We start from the raw sequence: 12,340 nt of genomic DNA on the forward strand, positions 1-12,340 counted from the left end.
AACGGGTGAGTGTCTCAGAGTTGGTGTGCGGGGGCGGGGGGAGTCTCTGTCAGTAACTTCCTTAACAAACAGGACCACCGATGGCAAAGACTGGTGACATCCACATTGCCATCAGCTTCACCCTGTCTGGAACACCTTCTGTCAAACTTCCGCCTGTTAGGAATCTACACAGACTGTCCCACGGGCTAGCATTTCCACTCATGATTCCAATTTCGGGAACAGAGCCTGGAGAACTGGCTGGGCTTGGGACATCGGTATGGAGTGCCCCCCTTAGAACCTCCCAGAAACTCACCCCTGATGGTAGGCATGGGCACAGTCACTGTGCTGGGAAGATATACCCGGGATTTTTTTTTTTTTTTTTTAAAGAAAATGCTAGAAGGAACAAATTTTCTGGGCTTTCCATTTCCTTCTGTCTAGCATCAAATTTCGTAAAAAAATTCAAACAGCAATATAGGCACATGATCCAAACAAATCAACTTCCTGTCAAATGAAATTAGGTGACTCTCCCTGGAGGCAATAACTATTAACAGTTTCGTGTGCATCCTTCTAGATATTTCCATGTGCATGTAAGCACATATAAAATCAATCAGCCTAGCTCATTCACTATCATTTCGCCAAGAACGATTAGCAACCTTCTGACTGCTCTCTCCCAGTAGGTATTTCCTGTTAAATAGTGCTGTGAACTCCCCCATCGTGGTAGGAGCTAAGCAATCAGAGAAGAACTGAGATCACCAGCCAAGGAGGATTGACAGATGTATGTACAAACAGATTGTATCCTTTCCTCTTCAGTTCCCGTTTAAAGATGCTTATTCCGTCCCCTGTCGTTTGGAAGTCAGACAACTCACATCTACCCCCACTTACACTGCGGAAGGTCGGTAACCTGAGGTCACCCAGATGGCTGGGTGGCAGAGTGGGGTTTGGGCGACTCGTGGCTGTCACACTACCTCTGCTGAGCTCACCAACTCCTTCCCAGGCTCAGCGATGTCACGTCTTCCCTCTGCCTCTACTATCCCTACTCCACCTTTTGCGTTCATCTTCTCGCTCAGACTCCCTCTGTGTCAACTCTGCCTAACCCAGGCTGGGCTGGAGCCCTCCTGATCACCTGCTAACAGTTTCTGGCAGTGCATTTCCATGGTCTTTGGATTTGAGCAGCCCCTCTGCCTTTCCTCGCCTCTCTTTCTTGACTTCTGAGTTTCTCACGAAACGCTTGGAGAAGCCAACACTTTTTCTTTTGATCCGTCTCCCACTTCTCCCTGCAGGGATTACAAACCAGTGTATAACTGGAGTGTCACCTACGAAAGTCTCGCTTCCTATTGGGTCTCGGGACTGTGACTCTGGGGCACACCCACCATCTGGTCTACAGCTTACAAATTCTTCTGCCCACAAAGCCAGTATGAAAATGATAGCATTTGTGAAGTGCTTAATTGTCAGCGTCGAGATTGAGGCTTTCTAGACATTGCAGTGGATCTGGGGAAAGAGAGAGACGGGGCATTTGGGGTGGCTCCACCTCTAACTTTGTGGCCCCTGAATGTTCTGTCCTGTTTCTGGACCCTCAGACACAATTGCAATCTGCAGAACTGTGGCCTGGCCGCCCAGGAGGGGTCTCTAAGGATCCGGTCAACTGGTGTTAGCTCTGTAACTAACTGGCTTTGCCTACACCTGACTCCAAGGAGCCATTCTGGGGCCTCCTCTGTCACATTTCTGGGTTCCCCCAGTAAAAACGTGGCTGAGCAAATTCTTCAGCTATAATCCCCAGCAATTCCACCCTGCACCTGAAACCATGCCTTCTGAACATGTAATAACCTCTTGTTTTAAAGAAGCTTTTGGGTACCCATACCAAGAAACACCAGGTTCCCGTAATGGAGAACAGACCACCCAGTGTTTACTTCTCCCCATTCCAGAAAGTACTGGGGAGAATAACCAGCTTGGAACCATTTATTCACCAAATGGCAACTGTCTGAACTGACAGGGAGTCTGTCTCTCTCTCTCTCCACCAGCAGAAGGCTGGAGTATTTGGATTAATGAACAATTTGGTGCCAAGCACAAATACCATAGACATTTAGCAATAGGAACAGATAACCAAGTTATTCATCAAATTCAAAACTGTTTAGAATGGCTAATGCAAAGCTGAAATACCGAAGATCCCTAGATGATGGGAGGTGGGGACGAGCGCCAATGCAGAAGCAAGAACAAATGTGTTGCTTTATGTGACAGCCTCCTCCTCCACCGTTGTTTTCTTTTTTTACATTTGTTGGAGGCTTCACTTGGACGTGAGAGAGTCAATACAGCCTTCTGGCTAAGAACATGCCGTCTGAACACCGACCCTTTACATCTGTTAAGTGGGGATAAGCTTTAGCTCCCGCAGAGGGTTCTTGTGAGGACGTAAATGAGTTGACACAATATAGACAGACCACTTAGGACAGATGCCTGGCCCAGAGTAAGTGCTGCTAAGTAGCTGACAACATCACGGACACGAACCATTGTTTGGATTATAACAGAGTGTCTACCGTGCGCCCGATTCTGCTAGAGTCTTCGCACATGTGGGAACTGGGGGGAAATCTGAAGAATCCCCCAAGCACTCTTGGATAACCTTGACTCCTGGGTGGGTTCTAAGTGCATTATTAGCTATACGCAAGTTCTGTTGAGCAACCACTAAAACACAAAGTCTCCCACATAACCGTTGAGTCATCTCAACTGTGTGGCAGGCACCGTTGTCTCCATTTCACAAACGAGGGCACCAAAACTCTGGGAGATTAAGTGATTTGTCCAAGGTCACTAAGAATAGCGAGGGCAGGGAGAGCCTCAGAACCTGGCCTTGTGATGGCAAGCTCAGTGTTTCCCCACCAAACCACAGCTGCTTCACATCTCTTCTCATCTTCACCTGGCATTTACTTTTTTCTGTTGGTCAAATAATATGCTCCATTTATAGAATGGTGGGTCACGTGTTAGAAATGAGAGTATGTCTGGAGATACGTGGTCTTCCAGAAACAAACTTTTCAAAATGTTTTCAGAAAAGAACAATTTGCCTGAACAATCTCCCCCTCCCCTTCAAAGATTTAGGAAGTTGAAAGAGTTATAGAATTCCCTTCCTTTCTTTAGGATACTAAATGGTATTTGGGGGGCAAGTTTTCATAGAGTGCTTACTTGGATGCAGCCTCTGAATGACAGGTAAATATTACACAACAGGATATTTCGATAAAACTATCTATAGTCTCAATTCATTGCAGTCCCTTCAGATAACAAGCCATTCAGACCGTGTCTCCAATTCAAAGCCGGGCGGGCTCCTGCCCCTAGAGATTGGTCACTGACCCAGAAAGGCTGGGCTTGGGCGCCATCTTGGCTTGGGTTTGCTTTGTCCTCATTGCCTCCTGGCTCAGGCTCAGGGGAGGTAAATATATTTCTAACTAAGCCTGAAGTCTGTAGATTCTGCCAAGAGCATCCATTTACACATAAAGAAATCAGACACATGGACTTTAGGGATCTTCTTTCTTTTTTCTTTCTTTTTTTTAACATTTATTTATTTTTGAGAGAGAGAGAGAGAGAGAGAGAGAGAGAGAGCATGAACAGGGGAGGGTCAGAGGAAGAGGGAGACACAGAATCCGAAACAGGCTCCAGGCTCTGAGCTGTCAGCACAGAGCCCGACACGGGGCTCGAACCCACAGACCGCGAGATCATGACCTGAGCTGAAGTCGGACGCTCAACCGACTGAGCGCCCCAGGCGCCCCAGGGATCTCCTTTCTTAACATGCTCTTAGCAGAGGAAAATAAAAGCAAGCTAAAACCCTCACAGCAGAGAAAAGGGTGGCATTGGCTTTTCCCTACCATACGCTCTTGAGATACGTGAAGATACAAAGCCGAATGTGTGCTTCAGGATAGGAAGGTAAGCAATTTTGAAGTCAGTATTCTGAGTATCAGACTATTTTAGCGGCACAAAGGGACATGAAGCGCCATACATTAATGTCCCGTGATTCCCTTGTTCTGAGGCAAAATGACCTAGCAAACTTAGCAGGGGGGGGGTTACTGGTGGGTCCGGACCTGTGAAGGGATGCCATCGTGAACCTCATAATGTCTACAGGTAAGCCTGGCCTCTACGCTCTATATTTCTTGCTGTTTTGCCTCTCTTGCATAAATGGAAGCCCATCTGGGAAAATGCAATTGCATTTAAAAAGTCTATTTATTATTTATACTCTACCGCTTTCCATAACGGATATTAAATTAAATGTAAATGAAAGTACACACCCAAATTTCCAAACCCACGTTAAATCGTATTGTTTCCAAGCTACCAACTGGGTTGGGGAAACCCTACAGCTTTTATGGCTCTGTGGGGGGGATACGCATTTCCATGTGCTTTTCTGGTATGAATCTGTCAAATGAACCCTTGTCAAGTGGGGCACGGGAGGTGAGCCACAGTTCAACGACAGACCGCAGGAGAAACTAAAATGGAGACGTTTATTATTCACAGATCTAGACAAAGCATGCCGCATACCTTGAGGGGTCACGTGGGGTGGTCAAGGGAGGGTGCAGGGAGAGAGGCAGGACTGGGGCTCATGCCTTTATTAGGGTCCACGGTAGAGCGTTTGAGGGTTTCTGTGCTGAGGCTAGATCGGTCAATTCAGACCAAAAGAGTGGGCTTCTGTGGAGCCCCATGGGGGTCTTTTCTAAGGGCTGCATAAAGAGAAAGGCCTGGGAGGTGGGGGAGATGGTTTATCACGGGGGCCGTGAGGGAAGTCATCAGGAGTTCCATCTGCTTGGGATGGATAGTGGCTGCTATCTAGGGCATGCCCTCGCACGAGGGGGCTCTGGTCAATTTAAGATCCCCACAGGCCACGTGGCCAAAGCAAACGGCTGCAGAGACCCTAACACCACGGAGTAGCCTAAAGTCTCCGTACCCAGGGGACATATTCTTATGAGAGCAATCCGTTCTCCAGGATGCCAATGTCAGTGTCAGGAGCTGAAAATGGGCACTGGCAGCAAATTTCGAAGTCACTTTTGCCCAGCAGATGTCTTCTGAGCAAGCTTCTTTGAGAGCCAGTGAAACAGCGTCCCGGCAGGGGGGTAACTAGCAACATCTTGGGATCTCACAAGAGGATCAGACTCTGACAGAGGATAAAGCTTTGTGGAAGTGTGTGGAACAATGCGGTATTATGGTTTAAAAAATTGTTTTTAAATGTTTACTTATATTTGAGAGAGAGAGAACGAGAATGAGTGGGGAGGGGCAGAGAGAGAGGGGGATGTAGAATCCGAAGCAGGCTCCAGGCCCCGAGCTGTCAGGACAGAGCCCAACGGGGGGACTCAAATTCACAAGCCATGAGATGATGACCTAAGCGGAAGTGGATGCTTAACTGACTGAGCCACCCATGCGCCCCAAGGTATCATGGTTTTTAAATAGCTAACTGGAGGGAAGAGATCCACGTGGTACGGATCAGTGAAACGTATCAAAAACTAGCAGGAGACTGAACTCTGAGGTAGAGCGTCTGCGTTGTGGCCGACAAGGCTTACGCACGAACGTTCAGGAGGCCACTGGGGCAAGTCGTTGTACGTTTGTGCATTTCCACCTATCTCGTTTCAAAAAGTCATCAGGGAGAGAAGTCCTCACAACTCCAAAAGAGGACGAAAAAAATGGTCTGTGTCCATCTTCAGAGGAACAGCATACTAAGAATAAAATAACCGTACTGAGACTCTTATCGAGGACTTGGCCAGAGTATCTCTGCTCACGAGGGCACAAGAGCTGAGCATTACCAGGAAACGAGCCAAAATGTTGCTGTCAACCAGGCAAAGACCCGGAGTGGGAGAGTTCCCGAAGATGGAAAAATGAAACACACAAAGTGGCAGCCACAAGGGCTGGTAATTACTACGCAATGCCTCACAGATGCAAATCAGTAAGTTTTAGGGCATTTTTCACTCCTATCTGCTGATCTCTGCTATGCCCCATGGAGGACACAGAATCTACAGGAATTGGCCTTGGTCTACCAGACAGATGACAGAAGCTTTTGTTTTCAAGTTTTTGCCAGATTTCCAGACTCTGGCAAATCTAGTGTCTTGATTCTAGAAAGTTCTTCACCTCGTGGTGTTGCTTTAAACAAACAACTGGAGAACACGAAGTAAACTCAAGCAGTAGTTCTGTAATTTTTTTCTGCATAAACACTGTTTGCTACACTTTAGTTCTTTACTGTAGTAATCTGGATATAATTTTATAGGTCAAGTAAGTACGTGGGGCATTTTTACGTCCATCAAGTAGAAGTGCCTTGAAATTTTTTAAATGAGGCTATAAAAGATATTTGCATTTGCTTTGTTAATTTCTGCCCAAGTTTCAAAATTTCCTCTTCTTACTGCCCTTAGAATTATAAAAGATTTCACATCTCACTCAGTAGGCATTCTTGCCTCGACCCCTAGGCTCTAATATGATACTGCATTTTTTTCCCTGTAAAGTTTATTTATTTTGAGAGAGAGAATGAGAGAGAGAGAGAGAGCACGTGAGTGGGGAGGGGCAGAGAGAGAGAGGGGGACAGAGGATACGAAGCAGGCTCCAGGCTCTGAGATATCAGCAAAGAGCCCAATGCGGGGGTCGAACCCATGAACCATGAGATCATGACCTGAGCAGAAGTTGGACACTTGACTGACTGAGCCACCCAGGCATCCTGATGCTGCGTTTTCTACTCATAGGGTCACACCTGGCTAAGAAACCGGGGATCCTTTTAAAAGATGTTTATTTGTCACCAAGGAGACCGACTTCTGCCTGACCGTGTATGCACACTCGGGTGAGACAGTCCTTAGTTTTTCCACTGCCTTGTTCATTGCTGTGTCCTAACTCTGTTGCTGTGAAAGGAAAAGAGGCTGAAAATGCACTGCCGTTGGGTCAAAATTAGGAAAACAGGAGTCTGTCCTTTGAATTAGGGCTGGATACCAGGCAGGTGGGAGAGTCTGGAGCCTTCCTTCTTCTTAGGGTTAAATTTATGTTAAGTCTGTTGAATGAATAAATGATGCATGTTGTTTGAAAAGCCAAGCCATCCTCCGAAAGAGCCACAGAAACACCACTGATGCTGAAAAGTTATTTGAACTTACCTTTGGGTTACTATAAGTCAGGTTCTAGAACAACGATCTTTATGGAGTAGTGCCTTTTCATTTCACAGAACTAACAGATTCACATGAGCCTGCACTGGTTTCTGGTAATCCTAGTTTGTTTATGCTCGGTTTCACTTGGGGATATCCAATCTTCCCTGGATGGCAGACTTCTCAAGAGATCGGTGATCATACCTCCTAAGGCATGACTGAATTTGGGGACCACACGTGAGAAAAGCAAATGCTTGAATTTAATTCATTTGGTAGCAAGGTTGGAGGGAAAAAAGCACTTTAAACCCGCAGAACCTGTGCTATACTTCTCTGGACATCCATTTCTCTAGCAAGATGTAGACGTCATCACTAGCCTGGTGAGCATCACTACAACAATGGCTGGAAAAAACTTCCTGTCCCAATGTCAGGGATGCTCAGTGCCTATCATTTTATTCTGCATCTTCATCTAAGAGTTCCTGTATTTGGCCCCACATGGGGTGGCTGGCCGAAGGGCCGGGCCAAGGGTCGTAATAAATAGGAGACTCTGATGGCTCCACTCTGTATGATCACACACACTGGGGAGGCAGCAGTCACACCTTGTAAGGCGTTTCTTAGCAAAGGTCAGAGAAGCCTGCCTTGAATAAGATGCCAGGTCACTGCAAGACCCTTTCTGTCACAAATCTGGTTATTAAGTAAACGCCTGCAAAGGGAGAGACAGCATGGGGGGAGGCAGAAACGCCACCTACCACTCTACATGTCTATTTAGAATGTAAGCACCTGTCTTTCCCCTGGAAGGGAAAAGGGAGGGGCAGGGCTCTTGTTAAAAGGAATCTGGGAGGCGCTTGGGTGGCTCCCTCCGTTAAGCTTTCGACTTCGGCTCAGGTCACGATCTCATGGTTCGTGGGTTCGAGCCCTGCATCCAGCTCTGTGCTGACCGCTCGGAGCCTGGAGCCTGCTTCCGATTCTGGGTCTCCCTCTCTCTCTGCCCCTCCCCTGCTCATGCTCTGTCTCTGTCTCTCAAAAATAAATAAATGTTTAAAAAAATTCTATTGGGGTGCCTGGGTGGCTCAGTTGGTTAAGTGTCCGACTTCGGCTCAGGTCATGATCTCGCCGTTTGTGAGTTGGAGCCCTGCGTCGGGCTCTGTGCTGACAACTCGGAGCCTGGAGCCTGCTTCGGGTTCTGTGTCTCCTTCGCTCTCTGCCCCTCCCCCACTTGTCCTCTGTCTCTATCAAAAATAAATAAAATGTAAGAAAAAATTTATTTTTATTAAGAACAAAAGGAATCTGGGACCTTCCTCCCCATCATCACCACCAAGAGGATCTCAAGGGGGCAAGGGTCTTCACCCCAGGGGGACCACTGTGCTGTTCTACAAGGAACCAACCTATCCTTTAGAATAGGGAGAAGCCGGCTGGCGTGGCTAATATCCTCTGGCCTGTAAGGTGGCAGCAAAAACGAGCCACAGAGAACGTGCAGCCCGCCTGGGTGTGTGGGTGCTCCACCCAGAGCCTTTGTCCGCTCTGCTGGTCACGCAGCAAAGTAATTCCCTGTTGTTCCCAGGAGATCATATCCCTTGTAAAGGGGCCTGCTTGTCATCTGCTGCAGCAGTGGAACTTTCAGAAGCCCTTTGTATGTGTAAAAAAAAAAAAAAAAAAAAAAATGCTATTCTGGCCTGATCTGCAAGAGGCCCTTTCCCACTTCTCCTTCAGCTGTCCTCGGTCAATCTCTTTCCTCGGGGTCATGGCTTGAGATTCGCCTGACAAATCACTCCTCTGTGACGTCCTGGAGAAGAGCAAGGTGCGCGCATGTTTTTTTTCCCCCCTGCGACTGATGCCCGAACAATGGGTGTCCACCTACCGTAAGGTAACATTTTCTGTTTTTGCTGGAGGACCCTAAAGCCAGATGGAGAAGGTGACAGATCTCCTCGAGGTGCCAGCCTGCCACTCACAAAAACCTGTAATTCTGTCCCTTGAGCTTGGCGCACTGAGCTGGGGGTGTCGGGGCGCTCCCACTCACGCAGTCTGTAGACACTCGGATAACTAGGATAATCACCCTTCCTGGGAGGGCTCAGCCCCCTCTCTACCTGGCGCTGGAGTCCCGTACTTTGAAAACACCCAACTTCGCGGCGAAAAGGAAGGCGCGGCTTACCATTTCCGCTAGATGGCGCGATTTCCCCTACTCCGCCCTCGAGACACCCGAATTGTAAAATAAATACAACCCAACGCCTTCCGAAACCACATACATAATAGCAACTCGCAGGCTCCCATTAAAAATCTCAATTTGGGGGAATTGATTCTGCCCCGGAGCAAATCTAATGCAATTACATTAACAGGATGCAATCAAGAATTGCAACTGAGCGCCCCTCCCCGCCCCCCGCTCCAACACACGTCGGTCCTCCCCCTAAATACACCTGTCCCCCTGTTTCAGCTAGTTCTCCGGCGTGAGCCACGGCTCGAGCCGGGCGCGGAATCGTCTCTGTGCCCCGCCCGTCGGGCCCACCCCTCCACTTAGGAACGCCGGGGCCACTCGGGAGTCCGATTCCTTAGCACTGAGCCCAAGTCCCGCACCTTCCTGCGTACAGATGCTCCCAGTTCAAAGGACCACTGAGACCCGAGCCCAGAAGGTGCAGCACCGACGCCCCCCCTTGCCCCCCCCCCCCCGGGGGCCGGCGCCTGTCCCAAGGCTCTGCAGCTGGCCTAGGCAGCCAGGCGCGGAGCTGGAGGAGGGGTACCCGGGTGAGTCGGGCCAATGGGGGCTCACGGCGGGACATCCCAGGGTGCGCGGGCCGGGCGGTGACCGCGCCGGAGAAAGGGAGCTCCCAGCCCGCGCACGGTGGAAGAGACGCTCGCCGGGTCTGTCCAAGCACGCGCGCTGCCGGCTGCCCGGGGAGAGCATTTTAGGAAAAAAGAGCAAATACTAAACCACAAAAACTTTACTGCTGCCAAGAGCTAAAGCGATCGAGGCGCAGCAAAGCTCCAACTGTGGACAAGACGGGAGCAAGAAGAGACGCGGGGCTGGAGAGGACCCGCAAGTGCCGGCGGCGCCTCGGGGATGTCAGGGCCGGGTCCGCCCCGCTCCCGGCCCGCGCTTACCTTGGCGGCTGCATGAGCCCCTGCGGCCCGCGGGGGGTGGGGGGGTGGCGCTGGCGGGGCTGCGGGCGAAGAGGGGGTTCCGGAGCGCAGCTCGCGGGCCCCGGGGCAAGGTGGGAGGGGCTCGGCAGGCGCTGGTCCCCGCCGCCCCGGCCGGCTCAGCACCGGCCCGGGGCGCGCCGCCTGCTCCCGGGCTGCATGCCTGCGAGCGCCTGGAGGAGCCGGCCCGGGAGCCAACCGCTCGCGCTTCCCCAGCCCAGCGGCTCGGGCGGCGCAGCCCGCGCTCGGGAGACAACTGCGGAGTCGGGGCTGCTCGGGCCCGCCCCCTCCCTCGCCCGGCCCCCGCCCGCCGCCGCCGCCGCGCGCGGCGTCGAGAGGTTCGTTTGCGCGCTAGGGGAGGGGGCGGGCCGGGCGCCCCGGGCGCGGGCGGGGGGCGAGCGCGGGCGGGAGAGGAGGTGGGGGCGCGTGCTCGGCTGGCCCCGCCCCGGCAGCGGCCGCACCCTCGGGCACCGGCACCCGCACCCGCACCCGCTGGGTGGGTGGGGGGTGCGCACGCGGTAAAGTCAAGGCTTGCGGGAATGCACCGGTAAGGGGGGCGCGGGCGGCAAGTGCGGCGACCCTCGAGGCGCCTCCAACTTTCCAAATTTCCCTCGGGGATGCTGCGGAAGGCACGTTTGCCACCCTCAGCTCTGTGCCGGTCAGCGGGGGCGTCGCTCTGAGGTTTCTGGAAAAGACCGTCACATCCAGAAGAAACGCTTCTCTCTGCGGAGACGCACCTTTGTTCTATTGAGATGTTAGGTTAAGCTTTTTCTTTTAAAAAAACGCATACGTATGCATTCAATGTGCAATACACAAACACGTTCTTGTGTACAGTTTTACACCACTCAGGCATATCGAGAGTGAAAAGCAGGCCGTGTCCTATCCCCTCCCCACTGCAGCAGCTCCCCAGGGGTAACCTCGGGTCAGTGTGGGCTCCTCTGTGCTTCCTTCCAGTCCCTGCCCTGCGCTCTTACAGGCCAACGCACAGACTGCAAGTGGATTCTCACGGGCTTTTCAAAAGGATGTTTCACCCTGCGGCAACGCAGGCACGCACTGGCGAGAACAGCGGTAAATCTCCGGAGGCTTCCGGAGTCCGGGGAGAGACCCTTGCAGTGCAACGGTAAAGAGCCACCCAATCGCCATGTGCGAATCTGAAACCCCAGCTGGGCCGTGAAGTCAGCCTCAACACACAGCTCACGCCCGAATTAGCATTGCACGGTTAGAGAGATTTTTGCCAGTGCGTTTCAGACAGGGTTATGACCTTCCCGTTGGTACAGAAAACAAACTGCCTTGGATTTTGATATGAGAACCTGGATTTGCAAAATGAAAAGGTTCCATCCACGTTAAAACACGATCGTTATTTATGCTTGCGGTCTTGAGGGATGTGGTTTTAACTCAATATTCTGCGTTTTATTGGCCAAAGGTATTGAAATAATCTATGGTTGGGATGTAAATAAAATCCATGTGATTTAGCAGGAAGGGATTAGATATTGGGATCGCCGGTTTCTATAATTAGCTCTGGCTGGGCCCCGTTTCTCCCGCTATAAATAGAGGAGTTGTACTCGATGTGGCTGTGCGTGCGCACTTGTGTGCAAATGCGCGCTCCGGCCCTAATAGCCGTTGAAGAACTAATTTCTCCCCACGTTCATCTTTCAGCTCAGCTCCAATATCTCTCCTTTGGGGAATGGCTCCCCCAGCACCCCACGCGTTTCCTGCCAAACGCTGATCTCACCTCTTCCTTAGGGTGACCTTTCCATAAATGTAGGTGTCTCCCACCATACTGTAGGCACCATGAGGGTAGGTCATCATCGCACCCCCAGGGTCCGGCACTTAAGAGGCATGCCACGAGATTCTCTGAATGACTACCACCCAGATAGTGGATTTCTTACTGCTCTTCCAAATCGCTTGGCATCTGCAAAAGATCCGTAAGTGGAAGCATCTCGTTTTTACAAAGCAACCTTCGGAAAGTACCCAGCAGGGTTTTCCCATCTCGGGGGACAAAGAGTTGGCTGTCTGGATGAGGACAGACAATTCTTAGTTCAACCACAGACTCTGGATACAGCCCACAGATATTTACCTTGATGAGCATAGGCTCCCATGGAGATGACAATGAATATTAATGCTGCTCATTAATAGTACTTGATTAAGCTGGAACCATGCATAGG

General features: G+C 50.8%; 1 protein-coding gene across 1 annotated transcript in view; it reads right to left on the bottom strand.

Annotated features, from left to right (window-relative positions):
- RGMA (repulsive guidance molecule BMP co-receptor a) overlaps positions 1 to 10,445 on the bottom strand; it is a 47,400-nt gene extending 36,955 nt beyond the window's left edge. Inside the window, exon 1 of the mRNA XM_045448738.1 lies at positions 10,140 to 10,445. Coding sequence (XP_045304694.1) covers positions 10,140 to 10,153 — 14 coding nt within the window. The 5' untranslated portion in view covers positions 10,154 to 10,445. The remainder of the gene's footprint in view (positions 1 to 10,139) is intronic.
- Between the last annotated feature and the right edge of the window lie 1,895 nt (positions 10,446 to 12,340).

The sequence above is a fragment of the Leopardus geoffroyi genome, chromosome B3 (assembly GCF_018350155.1).
Source record: "Leopardus geoffroyi isolate Oge1 chromosome B3, O.geoffroyi_Oge1_pat1.0, whole genome shotgun sequence".
Lineage (NCBI taxonomy): Eukaryota > Metazoa > Chordata > Mammalia > Carnivora > Felidae > Leopardus > Leopardus geoffroyi.